Here is a 26,669-nt window from a genome sequence, read left to right as displayed (position 1 = left end):
TATTTCTCTCTGATTCGGTCTTTGCATGTTGTACATTTCTAGAAATTTATTTTTTCTAGATTATCCACCTTGTTGACAAATAATTGTTCATAGTCATGACTCTTGTTCTTTGATTACTTTCTGTAACTTGTTTGGAAATGAATGGGGTCCAGAAACTAAGTTGGACTCTCTGCCCTCTGCCTTGAAACGAGTTTTGTGTTTGAAGAAGCTTTCCCAGCTCTGGGTTAGGGTCTCTATGTCTTCCTCCATAGCAGTTCTCAACTTTCTGGCCCTTTAAATACAGCTCCTCATGTTGTGACCCAACCATAACATTATTTTCGTTGCTACTTCATCACTGTAATATTGCTACTGTTATGAATCGTAATGTAAATATCTGATATGCAGGATGGTCTTAGGTGATCCCTGTGAAAGGGTCGTTTGACCGCCAAAGGGGTCGCGACCCACAGGTGGAGAACCGCTGCTCCCTAGGATGGATACATCACAATCGTCAGTAGCCTGGCTGTGAAAGAGTTAACATTCCCCATTACCAGGCACTGACATAGGCAGTCAGGGAAATCTGGTTCATTTTGTTTCAAAATACACCATACCTCAAGTAAGTACAAACAGCTGCGATGCGGGACTGGCGCCAAAAGAAATCAGAGTGGTGCTATGAACTCCAACTGAGGAGAGTTCATGTAACATGGATCCGAGATGGGGCTCCAAAGTGAAACCATCAGGGCCCAGCAGGAGAAGGGTCCTTGCTTGTCACCCCAACCTCCGCAGCCGCCACCCAAAGAAACTGGGGTGGTTCTTCAGAGAGGTGGCCTTCTCCTTTTCCCCTTCGAGGCCACTTCTCTGCAATGGACTGAGCTCACCACGTTCAGTTTCTTGGAGCCCAGAACTCCAGTCGTGTGACATAGAGAATTCTTGGAGTAGAAAGGAAGCATAGATATGCTGCCTGCTTATTTGCCTTAACACAACAATCACTTGAAGCCCAGCCCTACAACACAGGCTCCTTCCTTTTTAAGACTCAGGAAATTCTTGGTAGAAACTGCATCTACTGAGTCTGTTTGGCTGTTCCTTCTTCTCCCAGATTTTTTTTTTTTTTAGGTAATATCAGTTTAGCGAAATATTTTGTTTTCCTTCTGATTCCTTTTATACCAGAACTGCCTTTCTACTAGTGATCTTGTAATGCCTTATCATCTCTTTGGGGGACTCATATAATCCCGTTCCACACTCGTCAGACGTTTTGTGTATGACAGTCTCCAATCTCAACCTGTTTGGACCGCCCCCCCCCCCCCGACCCCCCGGGATTTTCTGGACATCTAACCATTACTTGTCTGAAAGGACAGCATCTTTCAGGCTATTGGTTAGATGGTCACAGGTCTTTCATGGGGTGCCTCCCAGCTGCCTTTAGGTCTCTGGTTGGTTTTTGGGGGGACGTCTCAGGCATGGAGCTTTGTGGCCCCTTGGTGGTTTTACTCGCTCTTCTCAGTGTATAAGAAGGCTTCTTTCCTTTCCATTCTTTTGCTGTTTTTGTGATAAATAGCTTCAGCAATCATTTTTAAAAGCTATCCTCTGTTAGGTTTAAAACCCTTTTATAAAAGAAAAAAAGGGAGTTAGACCACCATTCACAAAAGTTAGGGAAAGGCCCCTTTTCTGTGTGTTTTCATAGTTACTAAATCATTGCAAATGGAGAAGAGTCATTGAATTCCCTTTGCTTCACATTCCTAATTTCTCCAACAGGGGTGATAATGTTTGAAATGTTACTCCTGGACCTGTTATATGAATGAATGAGGCCAGCCTTTGCTTACTGACCTCTCAAGCTGGCAAAAGCATGTATGTGAATCGCAGGAAGCTATGTTATTTACATATCCACAACCCAGCTGGGAATAATTCATCCTCTAGCACAATACTAGTTTTCTTTAGATTTCCCTCTGAACTTACTGTTTTAAAGAGACATTGCCATGAGGGACTTCATGGAGGAAAAGTGCTGTATATTGGGAGCAGGAAAGGAAATGAAATTAAGTGCCTCATTATTTTTCCCATGGCAAAGCAGATACTAGGATTGAATTTAACAGGTATAATCCCTTCCTCCCTCCCCCTCAAAACTTTGGGCAGATGTACAAGTGTCTGGACTTAGGACGTACACTGATTTTTTTTTTTAAGCTAACTTATCTCCAGTTTTATTAGAGATTAGTGAAAGAAACTAGGTTTCTTATTTGGCTCTTGTATTTTGAAAATAAACAAAATGTTCATATTTTGAATAGCACATTGTGGGCCAAACAACATCTGGAAGCGATTATTCTCACTGCGGGCAGAAGGACGTTCATAACCAGAGAACACAGTACCTTTTCACAGTTCCTTACCGTATGCCCTGCAAACAGAAGAAGCCCATTGCTGGGGCTTCTGCCTTTGTCTCTGTTTTATTCGATGGAAATGTATCTCTCTGTGAGCGTTTGGAAATGCAGCACAACTTGGTGGTGCGATGCTGCCTGCTCTGTTTACTGTGGCCCAGACTTCTCCTTTCTCAAAAGACCTATTTGACTTTTGGCAACGTGCCTCTTACACTCTCCCATTTGTCTGAGACGTCTTTTCCTGTCTTCTCTGAAATCAGGCGCATGTGTGTCTGGGATGGTCATGTCTTTTGTAACAGTAACTTCTAGCTAGATTAAAACACTTCTTTTCAATTAAATTTATTCTTGGGCATGTCTGTCCTTACAGTTAGTAGTGACACGTGAACACAGTCTTCTACTGAAACACATTTATTGTCGATGACGGGGCCTCTTCTCTTGCCCCTGCGCCTCCCCGGCCCCTCCCCCACGCCTTCTCCTTTCTCAAATTCACAGAGAAGTTGCAAGCCCAGTGCAGAAGTACCAAGAACCTTTTATCTCACCAAGCCATTAGGAATGAATTGTTGACACGGCCCTCACACCCTCAAATACTTAATGATGTATTTCCTATGAACAAGGATGTTCTTCCACATAGTCACAAAACCACCATCAGAATTAGGAAGTTAACGTCGCTATCTTACTACCAGCTAGTTTTCAGATCCCATTCACCTTTTCCCCAGTCGTCTCAATGATATCCTTTACGGCTAAGGGTCCAGTCCAGGATCTTGCATTGTATTTGCCATGTCTCTTGTTAGTCTCCTTTAAATAAGAAACAATTTCTCAGTTTATTTTCTTTATGATCTTGATGTTTTGAAGACTACAGTACAGTTATTTTGTAGACTGTCTCTCACTTTGGGTTTGACCCATGTTTCCTTTTGATTGAATTCAGATTTTGAAACTTTAGCCAGAGTATCGCGGAAGTGATGCTGCATTCTTCTCATTGGGTATCAGGTGGTACCCAATGTCAATTTGTCCCAATTTCCCGTGATGTTTTACGTTGATCACTTGGTTATGGTGGTGTCTTCCAGACTTCTCCACTGTAAAGATACAATTTTTCCTTTGCAATTAATAGGAATCATGTTGGGATGTATTTGAGTCTATATGAATGTTCCTTTTTTCTTGGTCAGACTTTTATTAGTTTATTTATGTTATAATGAACTCATGAATTTCTTTTATTCAAAGGGTTAGAAATTTGTTCTTTCATTTATTTTGAAGATCAAAAATTTCCATTTAGGCCAGGCAACACCCTTCAAGCTAGTTTCCTTGTCCTTTTAACATGTCTCCTTACTTTCTATCAAAAGATGTACCTCTCTTGTCCCAGCTCTGGAAAAAACATTTCTCCAAAGAGCCTGGTTCCTTACAGTAGAGAATGGTATTTAGAGACCAGGACCTAAGTGCTAGGATACTTGTTGCTATTGGGATGTCACCACTCCCTGGCCTCCTACTGTGTACATGCACACACATACTCTGACACCTACTTTGATTTCTGTAGCTATTGAAAACCACAACTCCATAGCTCTTTCTCTCCCCTCTTTCTCTTTCTCTCTCTCTTTAAGCCTCACCAGAGGATATTTTTCCATTGATTTTTAGAGAGAGTGGAAGAGAGAGGGAAAGATAGAGAGAAACATCAATGTGAGAGAACCACATAGATTGTTGATCTGCAGGCTGATGCTCTACCCACTGAGCCAAACCATCCAAGAGAGGTCTCTTCCCTCTCTTGGATGCACCTACCCCTTCAGGTGCTGACAAGTGCTTTGGGTTACCTGCCCGTAGGGACATTCTCCATTCCCTCATTTAATCTCTAGCACTCACATTGGGCTGTCCTTGTATTGTTACAAACACACGATTTCATATATATTTTAGAGTTAGTGGTCAAATTTCCTTACAGGTCAGTGTTTTCCATTCAAGGAGAATGTTCTTTAAATATTGTACTTAAAGAATCTATAATACAGCATTTTTCTTTATTATAAGACTTATGCTTTCTTTTAATATTTTTGAGGACATACCTAAACTACACATATTTAAAGTGTACAACTTGATTTGTTTTGACCTGTGTATGTACCTTTTAAGTGATCACCATAATCAAGGTAGTGAACACATCAATCCCCCTTCACATTTTCTCCTGTCCCTCTGAAGTTGTTCCCTTTTGCTGCCCTGGCCTCCCCTTCCATCCTTGTCACTATAGACTACTTTGCATTTTCAATAGCTTCATATGAATGGAATCATACAGTAAGTGCTTTGCTTCATTTGGCTTCTTTCAAAATGTGTATTTATTTTGACACTGATACATGCCATCGTGTATATGAATAGTTCATTTCTTTTTGTTGTCGAGTAGTATTCCATTGTCTTTATATAAAAAAAATTTGTCCGTTCTTTTCTGAACTGATTTTGAGATGTTTCTAGTTTTGGGCTTTTTGAGATAAAGTTTCTTGAACACATTCAAGCCTTTGTGTTGACATATGTTTCTTTTCTCTTGGGTAAATATCCAGGAGTGAAATGGCTGGACTGGATGGTAAGTGTGTGCTTAACTTTTAAAGAAACTGACAAACAGTTTTCCAACCCAACTCCATCCTGTGTCCTCACAAGTGTGTGAGAGCTGCAGTTCATTCACATCCTCACCAATGTTTGGTATGGTCTGGGTCATATGGAAACACTGTTTAATATTTTGAGGGACTACCAGGATGCTTTTCACAGTGGCTGCATTATTTTACATCAAGCAATGCATGAGGGTTCCTTTGCTCCATATACTCACCAACACTTGTTATTATCTGTCTTTTTTATTATAGCCATCCTAGTGGGTGTGAAGTGAACTTGATTTTTGTTTCCCTAATGGCTAATGATGTGGAGTATCTTTTAAAATACTTATTGGTCAAGATCAAAAGTCCAAACCTCTTGAGAGAAAGAGAAAGAGGGGAGAGAAAGAGCTATGGAGTTGTGGTTTTCAATAGCTATAGAAATCAAAGGTTTGGACTCAAGGTGGGCCTTGTAAATTTTCTTTGCAGAATGTCTGTTCAGATCTTTTCTCACTTTAAAATTGGCTTTTTTTGTGTGTCTTTATTATTGAGTTGTAAGAATTTTTTTATATTCTGTATACAAATCGCTTTTCAGATATACGACTTACATAAATTTCTCCCATTCTGTGAGTTGTAAGTTAAAAAGACTTATAGAATAAAACTGTTTTTTAAAACATGTGTATTTTTATTGATTTCAGAGAGGAAGGAAGTGGGAAAGAGAGATAGAAACATCAATGATGAGAAAGAATCATTGATTGGTTGCCTCCTGCATGCTCCCCACACTGGGGATCGACCCCACAACCTGGGCATGTGCCCTGACTGAGAATTGGACTGTGACCTCCTGGTCGATGCTCAACCACTGAGCCACGCTGGCAGGTGAAAACTGTTTTTATATATACTAATTTAGTTCCTACTTTTGGTGTTCTCCATTTCTTTGTGAAGTTTTATATTTCCATCAGATTCAATTTTAGTTGTGTCTGATGGACTTCCTTTTAAACATTTCTTGTAGTCCAAGGTCTGTTTATGATCAATTATTACAGCATTTTTATGTTTGAAAATATTTTTAATTTATTTTTGTTCTTGAAAAAAAATTTCCATGGGTATAGTATTTTAGATTGATAGGGTTATTTTCCCCATCACTTTAAAAATGTTGATCTCTGACTTTTTGCTTGCATTATTTTTGGTGAGAGATCTCCTGTCATCCTCATCCTTGTTTCTCTCTACACCACAATTCTTTTTTTTTTTTTTTAATCTGGCAACTTTAAATATTTTGTTATTATTATATTTTGATAAATTTGATTATAATGTGCCCTTGTGCACTTTTGTTTCTTGTACTTGTCGTTCATTAAGGTTGTTGAATCTCTCTGTTTATAATTTTTGTTAAATTTTGGACTTTTGATCTTTATTTTTCAAATATTTTTTCTGGCCTCCTTTTTCCTTTGGGGTCCAATTACGTGCATATTAATCCACTTGAAAATTCCCCACATTTCACTGCTGTTCTTTTATTTTTTTTCATATTAATTTTTTTCTCTCAGTGTTCCATTTTGTCTAGTTTCTGTTTCTGTCACTTCACTTTTTCTTGCTTCTTTGCTTGACTGGTAATCATCGATTGGATGCCAGACTGTGAACTGTACCTAGTTGGATGTTGGATAGTTCTGTGTTCCTATAAATATTCTCAAGCTTTGTTTTGAGTCACAGTTAATTATTTGGAAACAATTTAATCTTTTTAGGTCTTGCTTTTACAATTTGCTCAGTGGGATAAACTTACTGTTTAGTCTGGGGCTAATTATTCCCTACCACTGAGGCAAGATGCTTCTGAGTGCTCTGCCCAAGATCCCGCGAATTACAAGGTTTTCCAGTCGTGCTGATGGAAATAGAAACTGTTCAGATGGATATTACTTAAGCCTCTAACAGTTTCCTCATGTGCCTTCTCTGACCAGTTCTCTGTTGAATACTCAAGGTGGGCCCTGCAGATCATTTGGGTTTTCTGTCTTTTCAGTCCACTTCTTTGTGATGCTCTGAACTATAGCTGCCTTGAGCTTCTTGGGTTCTCAGATCGGCCTTTCAACTCAGTAAGTTCCCTGGATTTCACCAGAATTTCTCCTGGCCTGGACGCTCTTGTGACAGGAAGCTGGGGCAATTATAGGGCTCACCTTGTTCTTTTCCCATTTTTGGGGGATCATTGTCCTTTGTTACACACACACAGTATTCCAGAAAGATGATAACAGTTGCATCAACACTGGAAATAAATTTGAGTGCCTCTTTTCCTATATCGTGGCAAATGCATCTGAAAACTGTCTTTCAAGCATAACGTTCTTATGTCCAGGTACAGTTTTAAACCACCATTCTTCAGTTCAAGCACTCAGAAGTGATTTTGACCAATACTCTCAAAGGTACTTGAAGTTTTAGCTACTCAGAATTGTAAGGAAGGAAGGAGGGCTCTGTCCACAGTCCCCTTGGTTGTTAAAAATTGGATCACTTTTCTTATCACTGCGATAGACTTCTATATTCTTGACACATTGCCTCAACCCTATTTGCTCCCTTCCCTCTTTCTCTTCCCCTCATCTCCACCAACATGTAATACATTCATATTCCTCCTCTTCTACACATTAGGAAATACTCCTGACTTTAGAAGGAAATAGCTCCCAAGACTCCTCCATTGGCTATGGTTGTCAGAGTCTGGCTTGGCCTGGGCTTCCCTATAGAGTAGGGGTGGGCAAACTTTTTGACTCGAGGGCTACAATGGGTTCTTAAACTGGACCGGAGGGCCGGAACAAAAGCATGGATGGAGTGTTTGTGTGAACTAATATAAATTCAAAGTAAACATCATTACATAGAAGGGTACAGTCTTTTTTTTTTTTTTTTAGTTTTATTCATTTCAAACGGGCCAGATCCGGCCTGCGGGCCGTAGTTTGCCCACAGCTGCATAGAGGCTGTGCTTTCCTTTTTCCTGAAACCTCAGGACTGCAAATGCTCAGCGTGGCTCCGAGGGTCCCTCGTCAAACATCCTCAATAAAAACATATCCACCCTATGCTGCAGGGATTTCCTCCCTGAGGTGGAACTCTTAATTGCCATTAGTCTTTGCACTGCTGTGTGTCCCTATGCAAATGGTGGAGGGTCATGCCTGCGGATACTAATATGATCCAGAGTTTAGACATTGTGAGTCTCTGGCAATAGAAATAAAAGGGCAGTAGTAGGTCTGTCTCTTATTCAAAGTATAATTTTTCTAATCGTCCTACCTTTCAAGAGGATTTTCTCAATCCTTTTATTTGATGCTGTTCCTTAATTTCCATCCCTTCTTTCCTTGTTCTCTCCTTTTGTGATTGAGCACACTCACTGAGTTCATTTTTCTGTCACTCAGAAATCTGTAAATCCAACTCATTCATGATCCACTATTCCTAAACTATGAATTTCCCCCATTTTCTAAGCAATATAACACGAAGTAGCTTAAGATTGAAACCGTTAAGAGTATTGCCAGTATATTCTTTGCCCTTGTAGTGACATATTTCACAATTCCTAGTTATTTTGATAAGTTTCAGGAAAACTTCTCTCCCAAGTTGGAACACTGTTCCAAAGTGAAAACTGGCCCTCGTCAGTTTGGCTCAGTGGATAGAGCGTCGGCCTGCGGACTGAAGGGTCCAGGTTTCAATTCTGGTCAAGGGCACATGCCCAGGTTGCGGGCTCGATCCCCAGTAGGGGTTGTGCAGGAGGAAGCTGATCAATGATGCTTTCTCATCATTGATGTTTCTATCTCTCCCTCCCTCTCACTTCCTCTCTGAAATCAATAAAAAATATTTTTTAAAAAGTGAAAATTGTATGCCTGTCAATTCAGTCTTTGAAATCAGGACAGTGGGCTTATTTAAATAATTTTGGCCAGTTTTGTCAGTCTGTAGGATACTGGACTCTGAACTGATAAAATACGCATAAAACAGTGTGATTGTGGTGCTTGAGTTTCTCTGTCTGCAGGCAGCATGAGCAGGATGGGCTAGCTGTATTCCTTCCCTTAAATGCATCAGCTTAATGCCATAGAGAAAGAACGATAGAGTTTTTAGGCTAAATGTAGAATAAAGGGACTGATTGAAATGCCCTGGCTTGTGTGGCTCAGCTGGGTGGGCGTCATGCACTGAAAGGTTGCCCGTTCAATTCTGGGTCAGGGCACATGCCCAGGTTGTGGGATAGAGATCCCTGTGTGTGTGTGTGGGGCGGGGGGGTGTGTGTGCAGGAGGCAACCCATCAATGTTTCTCTCTCACATTGATGTTTCTCTCTCCTTCTCCCTTCTTCTCTCTAAAAATCAAAAATACCTTTAAAAAACAAAAGAAAAATGAACCATCTTTCACCAGACAGTAAGTAAATTAAAAAAAAAAGAAAAGCTGGAGAAGCAAATGGAAAAACTGATTCTGTATGTGGAAAAGGAAAGATTTAAGAACATGAAATATATTGTCTTCTGTGAGTATACTGAAGCAAGATCTTGGCTGCCACCGGTGGAGATGGTACTTAAAAACAAAACATGAGGAAATTATTTGATTTCTCCAGTGCTTTTCTGATTTCTTTGTCCTAACTCTGCATGTGAAGCAAATGGACTCTGAAAGTGGTCCCAGCTTTCTTCATTCCATCTGGACCCTTTGCCTTTGTAGTTTCCCGGGAAGCAGTGGTGAGGGGAAGGAGCGCAGGTAGAAAATGTAGTGTGGCTGTTCCTTTGTAACCCTTTCCACCCCTTCCTCTTCTTTTTTGATTTTCAAAGCCTGAAATTCTCATTTTATCAGCTTTAGACATAAAACAGTACTGACTGACTCCTTTTTCCAAAGGTGAAGCATTTTCTCCTTTTTCTGACGATTTCCTATAGTTTTTATCTTAGTTCATCACACATATACAGGAGTGGGCAAAAAGTAGGCTTACCGTTGTGAGTACATGAGAGTTTATTCTTGCATTATTATTTATTAGTTATTGTGTTATTTTCCATATGAACAGCTGTAAACCTAGTTTTGCCCACCCCTGTGTATCCAAAGGCACAGACTCTGCCAAAGTTACTTTGCGAGTCTCTTTACCTGTCATCCACGCGTCTCCATTCACAATTAGGCCCGGAATTCCCTTTGTTTTTCTCCAGTATTGATGTCCTGTCCCGGTATCACATGCCTTCCTTTTTCTTAGTTTCTTCCCTGTTTTGCTGAAGACCATCCTCCAATAGAATGACAGGTTGTAAATCACGTTCCTCATTGCTCCATTGTCTCCTGGCTTCCAGGCTGCTCTTGAGAAGTCCAGAGATCGATTCCCAATTCTTTGTTGATGAGCTCCTCCACACACACACTTTCTTAGAGCTTATTGGATTTTTAAAAATATCGAGTGTAAAAAGAAACGAGGAGAAAAATAAACCTCATGATGGTGTGCTTATATGAGTGTATTAAAATAATTGAGGCGGGCACTTCCTAGGCCTTTACACTCAACAAACGTGACTTTCCCACTTTAGAAAATGTTTTGAGTTAGCAATTTGATTTGTCCTTCTTTTTTCCCTTGATTCTTTTGTTCTAGAATTGCTCTTATCTGGCTGTTTGATCTCCTGGACTAGTTAGTCCTCTACCTTTCTCACTTTATTTTTTGCTCTACATTCTGGATTTTTACATTTGGAACTTCACATTCCAGTCCTTCTACTGAACTTCAGATGATCGATTTTTAAGCATTTTGTTTTTGTTTCATGGGTCAATGACTTCTTCCTGATGAGACTATTTTTAAGTCTTTTCATCTGTTGGGATTCCGGAGAGAAGAATCTTCCAGCCTCAGGCCTCCGATGGTAGGATGCTGGCTTCAGATGCTATTTAGTCCAGTAGAGAGAAGAGATATTAAGAAAGCTAAGCTATAGCACTGGCCATCCTATATCTCATTGTTTTATTCTTCCATGTTTGGGGTTCAGAGCCCTTCCTTCCTTCCTTCCTTTCTTTCTTTCTTTCTTTCTTTCTTTCTTTCTTTCTTTCTTTCTTTCTTTCTTTCTTTCTTTCTTTCTTCTTCTTTTTTTTTTGTTCTGCCAGACTACAGAGCTCTCTGCAGCAAATTTCAAGTCTGAAGTGTTTTCTTATTTAATGTAAATGGCTCTATATATGAGCAACACTTTTCCAGAATTTTGAGGATAAATGTATCCTTTTCAGTTTTCAGCATTGATGGTTCTTTCCTCCATTAGGACTTTTTGTTCATCTGTTCCGTTTTGGGGATGGAAGCTTTAAAATCTTTATCCATGTAGCTCCCTCCCATACTACTCTAAGCTCTGGTTTATCTTGTTTCACTAATACCATTTTCTGCTTGATTTTTTTAAATTCTGTTTACTGCTTTATCAACTGCCTTCATTTAAGTTCATGATTCAGATTTTTTTTCTCTTGTAGTTAATGCAGACTCATTTCTGATCTCATCTATTTTTTTTAAAAAAACGTATTTTTATTGATTTCAGAGAGGAAGAGGGAGAGAGAGATAGAAACATCAATGATGAGAGAGAATCACTGATCGGCTGCCTCCTGCATGCCCCCTACTGGAGATCGAGCCCACAACCCAGGCATGTGCCCTGACCGGGAATCAAAGCATGACCTCCTGGCTCATAGGTCAATGCTCAACCACTGAGCCACAATGGACGAGCTCATCTGTTTTTTAAGTTTCCTTTTATGTAGTATACTTATTTCTTAAGTAAATATTTGCTCTGCTTCTAGAGTCTTCCCGTCTCTGGAACCGTAGTATTTTTCATTTGCCTGGTGGATTTTTCTCTGTTGCTTATCCTTAGAGGGAAAAGTCTATGCATATTCAGTGGCGGGTATTGCCCTGTGTTCTTTCAAGAGACTGAAATGAGTCACTGCTTGACTCAGGTCCAGGTGAAAAGAAAAGGTTAGATTTATAGGAGATTAATTTGCAAATTAGAAGCCCATCTTCCTGTGAGACCTAGAGAAGGAGCCAGCGTCAGCTGCAGGAGTAATCAGAATGAAGTCTGCCTCTGAACCAGAGACTCTCTTGGGCGTTTTGGTGTGGCACTCAGTAATTAGCAAGGTTATTGTCACTTGGCATGGCTGCCCGTATCAGAAGCCAGCTGGTGGTGTCCCCCCCGCCCCCACGTGTTTTCTTGTGCAGTCGTCATGACCACATGTAAATTAGAAGTAAGTGCAACTAGATATTTCTTGCTCAGTAGGAGCCAGGAACCCTTTTAAGGAGTGAGTAGATTTTAAATGGACTCCACCTCTCCCTGGCTTTGTTCCCTGCAGCCCGCAGCCCGCAGAACTAGGAGTATCAGTATGAACCTATTGGGGCCTCACTTGCTGATTTTCTGTACTGAGCTTCACATGAAGGTGATGTTGCGCCTAAGTCCTTCTGTCAACCTCCCATGCTGATTTGTTCCTATTATAGGGGGTTTGCAACAGTAGGCGTACAGTTGTGAGTACACGAAACAGAGTTTATTCTTGTGTTACTATTTATTTTTGTATTATAAATTTTTTCATATGAATCACTAGAAACCTACTTTTGCCTTTCCCTGTGTTCCTGGAAGTTGAAGCAATAGTAGGGATTCATCTTTGGCTTCTAAGGCTGATTAAGGATATTCCCTATTCTTATTTCTTTAGTAATCTGGCACAGAGGAATGAGCCTCTGTAGCTTTTCTATTTGTAAGTTGTATTTTATATATTCATTTTGAATGGTAGGGAAGGATATTGAGGTAATTCATATCCAATGACAATAGGGGAATGAAAGAATGGGTAAGTAAGTAAGTAAGGGATAAAGCTCATCTTTTGCAAGTGGAGGGCATTAGAGGTAGTGTTGTGGTTTCGCAAAGAATGGTATAGATGAGAAGAGGTGGAGGCAACTAGAGAAGAGAAGGGGCAACAGGAATGAGCCAAGGGTAGTTGGGGCGAGTAGGGCCCGCCCACACTGCTTTATGGTTCAGTCTTGGAGCTCAAGCTAAGGAAATGGGGAGTTAGGTTGATGACAGATGGGAAGAGCTTCAGGACAAGCATCCAGGTACTTGGAAGAGTTCAAGAGGGGTGTATTTCTTAAAAATTCTGTGCAACTCTGCAGTTGACAGTTTGGGGCTCTGGGAAAGCAGGTCCTAGAATGTCAAAGTTAACCAGCTTCCTTCCTTAGCTAGAGACCAAACGGCAGTCTTACTTAGGGTGTTGTCTTTTTTTGTCATTGTGTCTAGTTTCCCCAGGATTTATTCAGTTTTGTAAATAAGTTGGGAAGTAAATAGGTATCATAAATGTGATTTTAAGACCACTTCCAAGAGAGAGCTTATTATACCCTCTGAGGTAGTATTGCTTAGTTCTTGTATTTTCAGAGTTAAAAACAACACATCATTTTATAAAGGGCTCTTATCACCTTTTTACAAGGTTCAGCGAATGCCTCAAAACCAGATATGTCTTAAATGCTTTAGAGGAAGGCAGTTAATCTCCTTCCTTATTTTCTCTTTGAAGATATGAAACGAATGATCTGTTATCTACTATCTATTTCAAGGACATGAAACATAAATCAAAATCATGAAAACTTTGTGTAGATGAGAGCAGTATGAGTGTCTGTTTCAGGGTTTGGGGAAAACAGAAAAGAGTCTGCAGGACATCTGACTTCCATCCTGCTTTCTTCAGGACTACCTGAAACTGGTGCTTAAAAAGATTCTAAGCACGTCCTTGTCATTTTTGTTCCCTTGAAGGAAAGTGCGTGGGCCCTGGAGTGGGTCCTGGGTCAGGTCTCAGCTCCTCATTTCCTGGCTGTTGTGACTCTGGGCCTGTTGCACAACCTCTCAGAGCCTCCGGTTCCCCATTTGTGACGTGTGTTAGCACGGTCTGCCTCACACTGTCTGTGACCTGACCCTTCCAGTGCTCAGCCTCTAGTCGGGTGTCAGTATCCCCCACTCTCCCACCTCTCCCCATTTGGTTGTCAGCAATGATGCCATGTGGCGTATTTGCCCATCAATTTCTATATCCCTTTCTATACTGCAGGCTAGGTGCTCAGGATTCACCGTTTGGGCAAATCTATATATTCTGAATACAGGGTGGGGCATAAGTAGGTTTACAGTTGTGAGTACGAGAAACTCAGTTTATTCTTGTATTATTATTTATTAATTATTGTGTTATTTTCCATATGAACAACTGTAACCCTATTCTTGCCCTACCCTGTATTGAAAATATATTAAGATTATATAGCCTAGTGACAGCTTGGCAGAAATGATATTGGGTTGAGTGCACAGTGTGAATCCTTAAGAATAGAATCTCCCCTTCCTGCTTGTTTTGTTTTTTGGTTGTCACGCTATTTATATATTCACCTGTGTACCCTACATATGATAGAGCAAGGCAACATGAATTACAAATACACGAGAAGGAAAAAGAAAAAAATAAAGGAGTAGGGGTGGGGACAAAGTGATGCCAGCAATAAGTTCAGTACAAAATAGCGCACCATGGGGTCCTATAAGTTTCTCAGAGCAGCATCATGAAAGAGGAAAGGCACTCCAATATCTATGTACCTTTCTCCCGGGCTGTGCACTTAAACTCACAGTGTGATAAAACACAGGTCTGCCCTCAACCCCCAGACTGTAGCTAAGGAGAAGATCAGTGTTGTCTCAGGGCACCTGTGGACTTTTGTGTTGAATTTTATACCAAACATCTCGACAGCTTTACTGCTACAGTTCTAAACAATAAAAACCTAAACGGCCCGGCCAGCGTGGCTCAGTGGTTGAGCATCAACCTATGAACCAGGAGGTCACGGTTTGATTCCTGGCTGGGGCACATGTCTGGGTTGTGGGCTCGATCCTCAGTGTGGGGCATGCAGGAGGCAGCCGATCAGAGATTCTCTCTCATCATTGATGTTGCTATCTCTCCACCTCTCCCTTTGTCTCTGAAATCAATAAAAGTATATTAAAAAAAAGAAAACCTAAAGCGACTGAAACTATAGTGTGAAGGACAATATACAAAGACAGGATACAAATCAAAATTTAAAGTTAGTAGAGTTTGCTGCCAAACCTAGGTTATTTCTTAGGAAAATGTCTGAGGTTCTGTGACTTGCTCAGTATCCAGCTAATGCAGAGTAGTGCCAGGGGACTTGAGGCCAAACGACTTGGAGTAAGCGTCCAACTTCACTGTTCCTACTGCCCAAGACTTGGGTCTTGTGATCCTGCTTCGTTACTTCAGTATTATTACAAGTATCATTTTCTAATAGTTTACCAGAGTTCAGGTATATGCATGCTGGTGAAACTAGAAAGTGTATTTACAAGCAAAAGATTCCTGAAGTCAGGGGCTGTGTACTTTTATTCATTATACCCTGAGTTCACTGCAAATGCTCAACAAATACATTTTGAATAAAAGAATATTGGTAGGTGTGTCCTAGCTGGTTTAGCTCAGTGGATAGACCATTAGCCGGTAGACCAAAGGGTCCTGGGTTTGATTCCAGTTAAGGGCATGTGCCTCCATTGCAGGCTCAATCCCCAGCCCTGGTTGGGGTGCATGTGAGAGGCAACCAATAGATGTGTCTTCTCACATCTATGTTTCTCTCTCTGTCTCTACCCCTCCCTTCCACTTTCTAAATATCAATGGAAAAATATCCTTAGGTGAGGATTAATAAAAAACCAACAAAACAAAACAAAAAGGATGTTGTTAGGTGGTATGCAAACAACCTAAAAATGAAATATTTTCTTAAAATAGAATTTAAAAAAATTTTTTTAAATGAAAAATTTTCCCTTCTGGGCTAAATTGCAACATGGAAACAATGGCCTTAATCTTTTGACAGAATTTGGGCTATGCTTTCCTGCAGGGAGTTTAACATCTTGTTGATTTTTCTTTATAAACATATCAATAATGAAAGATTTAGTTATACTTGGTGCTTATCTAGCATCCCCTCTTTGAGGATGTCAAAGTATTTTAAAAATGCACTTTTCCTCACACATGGGGAGGTCTGAGTTCCGAAGCCCTCGCCACCCACCTGAGTACCTGACTATGACTGACTCTTGCACCTGCCTTCCCTTTCTTTAATCATTCCCTGGGGGAATGTAAACATGGAACCGTTGGAACCGTTCACCTTCTTCTGTTTCCCACTGGACTGGGAATGGTTGTTGGTCCAGTGCTGGTTCTGCCATCAGTGAAATATATGACTTAGTCCCTTCTCTTCTCTAGCCCCCAATGTTTTCAATCTGCTAATGGGTAGGGGTTGATCTCTAGGACACTTGATGGTGTTATTCTCTTTGCCCTTTGTATGTAAACTCTCAGCTCTAGGTTGTAGGCCACTCAATTTCTTTATTGGTTAAAGACAGGATGGCTTCTCACGCTGGCCCATTCTCCCGTCTTCACAACTTGACACTTACATCCCAAAACATCTAGGGAGCCTGCAGAGTTGGATTCAAACCTATGAAAATTCTAGTACATCAACTTAACAGGATTTGAACTAGTGGAATAAAAGTCTTGGAGTTGAGACGTTAGATGCTCTCGCCTGCATTCCTCTTTCCATTAAGCTGGTAGTTGGCATTTAGTCTGAGGGATTTTTGCTTCCTCCGGCAAATGGTACTTCACTCCCATGTGATGTTCCTCGTAGGCTAACTGGGCTTTCCTGTTCTTTTCCAGGTCCACAGCTTCTCCTAGCATGACTGCGATCTGATCAGCAACCACGAGAATTTGACTTCTGTGTCTAGTGACGTGGTGCTGGGGCCTGGTCACTGCCCACAACTACAGAGCCGCCATGGCTACTGCCTCCACTGCCACCCCTCTCCTTTCACAGCCCCAGGTACGTGATTCAGACCAGCACAGGTTTGATTGAATCATCCTTTCGTTGAATATTTAAGTTGGGTTTCAGAAAGTGTGTTTGACTGTGGGGATCATGTGTGTCCTAATGATCATTTGGTGGGTATTTGGATAATAGTGCTTTTGTGGCCAGGTGCTGTTTAGTTCAAGTGAGCAAGTGATTTTAGTGAGCTGGTCTCTGTTTGCAGGGGCCTTGGTTTTCAGTGCTTCGGATTTTTGGCTATTATTATAGACATCCAATTCCAAATCAAGACAGTCAGAAGTGAATCCTGACCCCTGCTTCTTTGCCTCTCTGGGGTTGTTTAGGGTTTAATGAAATATCTTAGAACAGATGTAATCTTATAACCAGTTTTCTGAATGCTGTCTCATTGTCCTACTCCTGTAATTATTACTATCATTTTGCCTTGACCAATTTTAGTTACTTCGAAAAGAAAATGCAATCCTAGAAACTTCTGAACAACAATAATATAAATTATTTTTTTCTGTCCAATGAAGGACAGTAAGCCCTGCCAGCGTGGCTCCGTGGTTGAGCATCCACCTATGAACTAGGAGGTCACAGTTCGATTCCCGGTCAGGGCATATGCCAAGGTTGCAGGCTTGATCCCCAGTGTGGGGCATGCAGGAGGCAGCCAATCAGTGATTCTCTTTCATCATTGATGTTTCTATTTCTCTCGCTCCCTTTCCCTTCTTCTCTGCAATCAATTATATATATATATCAGTAATATATGTATTAAGAACAGCATTAAGGCAGGAACATTGTTTTTGTTCAGATTACCTCACAATCTGATCTATTCAGGTTTTAACTGGACTCTTTCAGTTTCAGCAGGAAGAGTGGCTCAATGGGAAAAGAGACTTTGGAGTCATTAGGCCTGAATTCACATACCAATTGCTGGATAAGGAGCCTGAGTCATGCTAACCTCGCTCAGCTTAATTTCTTCTCCTGTAATCACAGTTCACAGGATGGTTATATGGATTCAATGACAGACTGTGTTCAAAGCACATAGTTGGTGCTCAACATATGTAGTTTCTTGTCTGTTCTTCCTTCTTCTCCTCCTCCTTCTAAAGTACGACTTCCCATCTCATTCATGACAAGGTTAAAGAAAAAGGTACACCTTGAGAAAGAGCCGTCTCGGTTGAAATTTGACTCTTGATGATACAGAAAGGTATTCCCCACTTTTTTTTCTGTATTATTTCACAAGCTATTACATTTTGTAAGTATTTCAAGGAGGGGTGTTTGTATGTGACATGGAGGAAAAGGAAGAAGGAGCGGGAGCAAGGGGCATTTGTATTTATTATGCGTTCTTTTTTAAAATCCTTTAAAGCACCTTGGAATTTTATGGATAAAGTCCTTGCCGTTCTTTAACGTTTTAAAATGTTAGTATTACTTCCCAGGATGCATAGTGTTATCCCTGTTAGATGTATTTCTCTTTCTGGTAAATGAATCATTGTCTTTGCAACACTTCATTTCACTTTGGGTGTTTGGTTACCATTCCCCTCAGCAGTGTTTTCGGTACCTGAGAGACTGGGTCAATAGGTAAAACGATTTAGTTCCTGTTACCTGAGTGCACCATTTCAAAGTGCACTGCAGCTGTTCCCACGCAGTGGCTATTCTTAGCCTTTTGTGATGTTAGGCCCCGGCACAGGTTCCCCGACACGGCATTTCAGCATCCCAGTCTTGCTTATGTCACGTGTCAGCATTTCTGACAGCATCATCTTATCTGCACACCTTCCCTCTTACACAAGCTACTATCAGTTGGTGAGTAATATGAGTATTTTTAAATGACTCATTTAATTAAAATGTTTAATACCACCCAAGGTAGAAAGAGGCCATATTTAATATAAACACTTGGGGAAACATGTACTCTTATAAATTCTCTGTGGGAAGTAATTTGGTATAGTCACTCTAGTGGTAATTTGATGATACCTATTAAAATTATATGCCTTTGCACATACCCTATTCTCAGCATTGTTTCTACATTAGAAAACACATGTGAGCCCCAGGAGATGTGCATAAAGAGATTCATTGAAGACTTAGTTGAAGGCCAAGAAATAAAAAATTTTCTGACTATGATAGTGGAAGGGCTTAATAAATTTAGGCATGCTGATAATGATTTAAATACCAAGCAGCAGTTAAAAATGACAAATATACAGGGTGGGAAAAGTAGTTTTACAGTTGTGAGGACACGAAACACAGAGCTTATTCTTTATTACTATTTATTAATTATTGTGTTATTTTTCATACAAACAACTGTAAACCTACTTTTGCCTATCCCTATATATCTTAATACAGTGGTATCTCCTCAAGATATCTGATGGAAGGAAAAGAAAGGAAGATGCAGAATAATGCTTACAGGAAAATATAATTAAAACTGTAAACACACACACACACACACACACACACACACAAAGCTGTAAAATAAGACCATATGTTTTTAAGGATAAACATATGGTACATTAATGTAAATGCATAACAGAATGTCTAGGACATACATTGTCAAAGGAAATGATATTGCCCCAACAAGGCAAAGATTGGATCTTGGGTGATGGAAAATCCCCCCAAAGCTTAGCCCTACCTGAGGAAATCATATTCTTTTTTATTTAATTTCTCTCACCAGGGAGAATTTAAATTTAATTAAAACATTCTCGTTGAGAGTCACCAACGGGGGAAAAAGGGAAGAAATGCTGGTCTAGAAGGATGCACAAGGCTCTCCAGCCATACTAGTTGGGCTCAGACCCTGGCTGTAGGAGTTACTTGCTCTCAGTGCCTCCATTTCCTCATCTGAAAAACGAGCATAATATTAATAAAGCCAACTTTATACAGTTGTTTAAAAGATGTGTAAAACTTAGAACAGTATCTGGTACATATTGCTCCATGCATGTCAGGATTATTATTTAACAAGCACTGTGGCGGGCCTGGGGAAGCAAGAACAAATAAGGTAAACAATGCTTTTGCCCAGCTGGAGTTCAGACATGTAGTGGGAAATAGGTAAGGAAACAGTCAGTTACAATGCTGCGTCACAGATGCTCTGACACAGGAAATCTGGGTGCCCCAGGAATAAAGTGGAGAACCCAGGAAAGACTTTGGAGGATCAGGGAAGGCTTCTTGAAGGAAGATCCCCCAGGCAGGGAGCTTATGAACATGACTTATTCTGCTAAGGAAGAGGAAATGGCATGGCTGAATGTCAAGTGCCCCAGGGTGAGAGAGCACAGCACTTGCACGCCAGTTCAGGATAGTGGCAGTATGTTGGAGCATGAGGTCGTAAGGGACACGGTGGAGCCAGCTCTGCCAGCTCACAAGACCTGGTTACGTTTTCAGGAATTTAGTGAGCCCTTTGAGTTCACGCTTGGAATCAGCCAGGGCGGAGTATTTACATCATGGAAATTGGCAAACACGGTCCCTCCCTGCCAAGCGCCCGTTGTTATGTATTTATCAGCATATTTCTGGTTGTAGAGGAGGAAGGTGGGTTAAGTTACAAGGTTGGAGAAGATTTTGCAGGAATTTGACAGGAAGGAATTTAACATTCATCTTGAAGAAGCCTGTGTAGCTTTTAAGTCTTAGACCTGGGTTCAAATCCTGACTTTTGACAATTTGGTTGAACAAGTTCATTAATTAGTCTCAACCAGGATGGTGAGCCCTAGTCTTACCGTATGTTGGGAACAGTCGTAGCCTCTGACGTTTGGGGGAACTCAAGCCCCCTTGGAAGGAGTCAGCTATAAACTGGGGTATTAGGTCCAGGCAGAGGCAGCTTACTCTTCGGGAGAGATGCTGACCACTGGGTCACCTCTTTCCCAGGATCCTCTGGTCGATGATGGGCCTCCTGATTACATGGCAACTCTTCACGTGTAATTCGTGCAGTCAACTTTTAGTCCCAGGCTGATTTGTCTTTGTCCCCAAGCTTGTATTGATGCCTTCTCTCCTATGATCAAGTTTCTCCCGAAGTTCAAAGAAGGTAAAAGTAATTTAAATACAGCATCTCCTTAGGCAAGGCGCAACAAGCAGTTCACTCAATCAGCTTAGCCTGGTATTGTCTGGCACATCAACTTGCATTCTTTTAGAGTGAATTCAAGGACCTGTGTAAAGATAAGCCCACATTGAAGTGTGAAAGGCCTGACGATTCTTTTCAAAAATTCTTTGCTAAGGCAAACACAACAATGCAAGAAGAAAAAAAAAAAGCTTTCGGTTTTGTTTGCTATTCTATTCATTTGGTAACAAAGAGCATTTTTCTAATCAAGGCTGCCTAATACTAGATATAAACTAATTAATATGAACAAATAGCCTGTGATTGTTTCAAACAATAACAGGGAAGAAAGCGTTCATTGTCACTCCTGCTGGGATGGCTATTTAGTTAGTGAAAGATATGCCTTGTGCTTTGAAGTGGGACAAGTTTGCCTTCCCTGCTTTGCTGCTGCCTAGACTGAGATGGATTTTTGTTTTCTCTTGCTCAGAGAGCACCTTGGTCTTCCGAAGCAGGATGAATAGTGAGGCGAAACCGGACTAGCAGCAGCAGGGAAGCTGTGTTTGTAGCTGATTTATAGTTCTCCTAGTCCAGACGCTGATAAAGAGCTTCCTTACCCAGAGGAAGCTCCAGGGATATGTTCGCAGACAGGAACCTGCTCATTTGGTTAAATGAATGTGTTCCTACCCTGTGGGTATGGTGGGGGACGGAGAGGGGACAGGACACCAAAAACTTGCCGCTCTTAATGACCATTCTGTTTCTAGAACTCTGTTTAGAACGACCTTAATTGTGGTTCATCTGGTGACTGGGGGTAGAATATGGATTAAAAGTTTCATTTTCCTTTTGAACGGAAGGGTCAATAGTTCACTATATGAATGAGTGGGTTGGCCTCTCCCAAATCCAGGACTGGTATTAGAGACCAGAAGAGTTGTTTGAAAACTTCAAAGGTATTCAGATCTGAAACCTGGGATTCCAGTAAGGAAGGATTCTCTTCTATCAGTAATTTTTTTCTTCTTCAAGGTATTTCATTCTGTCTGTCATTGATTAAGTGGCTATCTTGGTTTTAATCCAAGGAAACAAAGGCATGTTGATTTCTCCAAGTTCCTGCCAGATTTCCTGTCGCTTTCATTAAAGACATGAATTTGAATAGATTTTCAATGTCTTAAACAGCAGATTTGCTCCTCTAGCATTTACCCAGCGCTCTGATATAATACAAGTAGGCCTCTCCTTGTTATCTGTTGAAAAATAGATGTTTTTGAACATCATTATTAATAAATAGGTTATCCTAACAAAATTTATCATATTTACAAAATCTATGTTTTAGGGATTTTAATTCTGATATGAGAGAGTGGGTACTTGTGGATTAAAGCAGTTGAATTCCATATTAAATGGATTGTGTTTTTTGAGATTGAAAGACCTTTTATTTTTTTTTTTAAGGAACTTTGTATTATGGCAATTTTCAAACATTCACAAAGATAAAAATAATAATATAATGAAGTTCAATATAGCTATCACCTAGATTCAATACTAACATTTGCCATGTTTAATTTGCTTTTTCCATTTGGTGGAGATGAAATATTTTAAAGCAAATCCTTAATATTGTGTCATTTTATCTCAACCTTTATAATCACTGTGGATCTCTAAAAAAAAATCATTTACTTACATAACCATTACAATACCATTATTAAACACTCTCTAATATCATTTTGTACTCACTCATATTCAGATTTCCCCAATGTTTTTCTAAGAAGTGTTTTGGTAGTTGGTGTGTTCTATCATTCTTTAAAAATGTTGATTATATTAGTTTACTCTTCTGCTTAACACTGTTCAGTGATTTTTGTTAAGGTTTAAATAGTGTTTCCCCCTTTATTCTCTAAGTGTGGACATAGATTGAAATATTAACCAGAATATTTCACCACTGAAGAATAAAAAAAAGAGAGAGAGAGAGAGATACTGAAGGCCCCAAAGTAAGGGAATGGTTGCAATTGCCAAATTAAGACTCTCTAAAGCAGTGGTTCTCAACCTTCCTAATGCCTCAACCCTTTAATACGGTTCCTCATGTTGTGGTGACCCCCAATTTCATTGTTACAAATTGAACATAATTAAAGCATAGTGATTAATCACAAAGACAATATGTAATAATATATGTGTTTTCTGATGGTCTTAGGCGACCCCTTGTGAAAGGGTCGTTCGACCCCAAAGGGGTCGCGACCCACAGGTTGAGAACTGCTGCTCTAAAGTAAGGGATCACGAATATCTGATTTTTAAAAAATACATATTTTTATTGATTTAAGAGTGGAAGGGAGAGGAAGAGAGAGAAACATCAACGATGAGAGAAAATCATTGATTGGCTGCCTCCTTGCACATCCCCTACTGGGGATTGAGCCCACAACCTGGGCATGTGCCCCTGACCGGAATCGAACCCAGGACCCGTCAGTCTTCAGGCTGTCGCTCTATCCACTGAGCCAAACCAGCTAGGGCTCATGAATACCTTGATAGTGCCCTCTTTTAGACTAAGGTGTAAACAATTGATTGCAGTAGGAAGTCTGTTTCCAGTGCCACACAATAAAGATATAGTATGGTCTGGCCTCATTTAACATGAAATTGAGAAAAGAGAATGCCTGGACTTAGATCCAAGTGGTTTTGGGTCCAAGTGTAGGTTTAAATCTCATAGCTAGATCTTTAAAAGTATCTCTTTTAACTTTCTTTTTTTAAATCTCTAGGATTCAAATAATACACACTGTGTTTACGAGTTTAAATGGCAAAATATGTTAAGTGCTCTGTATGGTATCCGCCCCTTAATAGATACCTGACATATGTTAGTTTGTTCCTTTCCCCCCATAATTATTCTGGGAGTTCTTTACAGGAAGAAAGTAGTTACCGCTTCACGTGGTCTGTGTGCATACTGTGCTTATGTACTACGCCAAAAGATCCATCAAAGGAAAGCCAAGTTAGATAAACACTCTACAGAAAACTCCAATGTATTGCCAGGAATAAATGCAAGTGGAGATAAACACTGACATTTCTGACTTACTCCATCTTGAACCATGTTTCCATTAGAAGTTAAATTTATTCTCATATTGCAATCTAAATTCATCTATGCCCTCTTCTGTGTTTATAAATTCAGATAGAGTTTGAGAGGCGATCATATTTCAGAATCCGAGGGCACATTTTGAGTTCTCTATTCTTAGGACAAAATTGTACCAGGATACCTAGGGTCAGCCACAAATGAGACCTTTCACGTTTGTTTCTCTTTCTTTCCAATGCATCCTTTCTAAATGGCTAGTCTTTAATGATTAATGGAGCTACCTGTTTATCCTTCAAAGAGATGTGGCCTTCTCCCTCCTCCTGCCCATTATGGTGCTGTTTGCCTGTTTTCCTTTCCCCGCGACGAACTTCTCCAGCTCGTTTTCTTTGAACTTCTGTCGTAGCTTCTCCGTGAATAAACACTAAGGTGGAACAACGCCCTGCTGTTTTTTGAACCAGCTGAGGAGATCATAATAATAGGGCCCAGGGGATTTATGTCTTTTGAGAACTGTACCTTGCTGTAATAAGACTGTCATTTACAGAAATCAACCTTCATCTGCTCTGTGATGATGCTGCCATTCGGTAATTGCCTAGCATCACAGAAAGAACTGCCCTTAAGTTCCACTTACCCCATTTCATAAATGATTATCCTGGGCAGGCTCAGGCTGGGAGAGAAGGGAGAGAGGTTGATACCTGCTCTGCAGCACCAAACAAGATGTTTAAGCAAGGACCACGGAGCACATTAGTTCTTGAAAGACAAGGCTGGCAATAAAGCAACTTTCAAAGACTCAGACGATGTTTGAGAGCAAGAACGTCAGTCCTGCAGGAAGAGGGGTAGGTATGGTTGTTGGTGAACTAGGTAGCGGCCTGATTTCAAAATCTCTGCACGTAGAGGACTCGCCACCAGCCAGCTTAGGGAGGTTTTAGAGCCTTAGTTCAGGCCTGGAAGGAAGAGACGTTCATCCGGTTTTTGGCCTGGGTCAACTCTCACGGCTTTGCCTATCTAGAACTCTGTTTAGCATTAACTTGGTTGGGGTTGATGAGGTCGCTGAAGTAACCTGGCAGAAACAATGGAGGGGAGGACTCCAGAAGAATCCCAGCGCCTGGCCTGTGTCCAGGGCTTCCCTCTGGCATGCTGTATTGTATGGGGATGACCCGCGGGAATTTAGACTCAGCAGTCATGGTTGGGTAGAGGGCCTCCCTCTGTGAGACGTGTCAGTGTGGAGCGGCTCAGCTGCCCATCAGCCTGCTGTCTTACTCAAGATTAGATCTGAAAAGCGGGCAACTCCGAACCTGCAGATGGGACTTCGGCTCCGTGACAGTGGAGAAAAAAGAGAGACAAGAACAGGGAATCTGTGTGGATTATAGTCTTAGTTACACCAGGATGTCAAACTGAAATTGTGTATCAGGAATACACATTTGGTCTTATGAGAATGTTTTTCATGATTTCCCCCATTAAATTATTAAACATAATTTGCTTTAAATACTTAAAATATTAAATGATGTCTATTTTTTGTTGTATATTCTATTGCTTTCTTCTAGGCTAGTTATAGAAAAAAAAGTATAGACAAGCTGTTTATAAGAAAAAAAGAGTACAATATATATAGCTGGTAGGATACAACATATTTCTTTACAAGTGTAAAGAAATGGGTGTACAATCCTAGTTTTAAGAAAATTGAACACTTAAAACTAATAATGTTATTTGTCAATTATATTTCAATAATAAACAACTTAGATGAGAAAATTATCCCCCAAATCTATATGTAAGTGCATTAAGAGTATCAATTACTTTGGAATAACTCTAATAATAAAATAGGTGTAAGAACTCTTTGAGATTATTTATAAAACTTTACTAATAGATATTAAAACAGACTTAAATAGATACCATGTCTATGAATCTTAAGAGCATTGATTTGATGTAAGTTCTCTGCAAATGCATCTATAGCTTTAATGCAATCACAATAAAAATTCTATGAGTAGAATTTGAACCCAGGTCTCATGGATTCTAAGGCCTAAGCTTTCAGCCACTATAAATCTACAATGTTATCTCCCATACCCTTTATTTGTTTCCTAAGAAATAGAAAATTTAAGTGAAGCATCATCCCATCTTTTAGTTTTGATCCACTAATCATTCTTTGGGCCTGATGAGATCTAGTAATAGTGCTTGCCACTTCTCTTCCCCCTCCTTGCTCCCCTCCATCTTTTATTGGCAACAGAACCATTTGCTGCAACTCGGATTAAATTAGATTTTTGTAAAAAAAAAAAATATATATATATAATATATAAGTATGTATATAATATATATGTCAAGCATACAGAAAAGTGGAGAGAGTACTATAATACAATAGTATAGCTATTACCTAGCTTTGTAAAAATTTAGCGTTTTGATGTAATTGCTTCAAAATTTTGGGTTTTAATAAGTAAAACAAATGAATAATGTTGGAGCCCCTTGTATGTCCTGATTTTATTAACCTCCCTCTTAGCTCAGACCATAAATTGATATTTATCATCTTTCCACATGTGTTTGTGGATATACATATGTGGGAAAATATAAGTAATCTATGGATTGCCAAATTATCATGAAAGGGTATTAAAATTTACCAAATACATTTCTGTGTCTGTTGAGATGAACTGCCTTTTTTCTTTCCTGAATTTGTTCATGTGGTCAATACTATTACCAGATTTTTAAATGTTTGCATTCACCTTTACATTCTGGAATAAACCCTATTTAGTCATCATAACATATATGATATTTATATATAACGAGAGGCCCAATGCACGAAATTCGTGCAAAGTTCTTGGCCCCGGCCCCCGCCCATCGCCGCCATGGCTGTGGGCCTTGCCACCTCTGCCACGCCCCCTGCCCACGGTGACTTTGTCTAGAAAGATGTCCAGTCTAATTAGCATATTACACTTTTATTATTATAGATATTTATATGAGATCATAACATAATATGACATATAATTATATAATGTAACTTATATATAATGTAAGTATAAAGTATAAGTATGAAATATATTTATTTAGGAACTTTTCATTTATGCTCTTAAATCATATTTACTG

General features: G+C 40.0%; 1 protein-coding gene across 4 annotated transcripts in view; it reads left to right on the top strand.

Moving 5' to 3' along the window:
- Nucleotides 1–26,669, top strand: part of LPAR1 (lysophosphatidic acid receptor 1) — a 118,935-nt gene that overhangs the window by 37,093 nt on the left and 55,173 nt on the right. For all 4 annotated transcript variants that reach the window (XM_059657626.1, XM_059657627.1, XM_059657625.1 and 1 more), the window contains exon 2: nt 16,446–16,605. In XM_059657626.1, coding sequence (XP_059513609.1) covers nt 16,561–16,605 — 45 coding nt within the window. In that variant the 5' untranslated portion in view covers nt 16,446–16,560. The remainder of the gene's footprint in view (nt 1–16,445; nt 16,606–26,669) is intronic.

The sequence above is a fragment of the Myotis daubentonii genome, chromosome 11 (genome assembly GCF_963259705.1).
Source record: "Myotis daubentonii chromosome 11, mMyoDau2.1, whole genome shotgun sequence".
Taxonomy (NCBI): domain Eukaryota; kingdom Metazoa; phylum Chordata; class Mammalia; order Chiroptera; family Vespertilionidae; genus Myotis; species Myotis daubentonii.
Note: the sequence above shows the minus strand (reverse complement) of the source record. Positions and strands in the feature narration are given on the sequence as shown.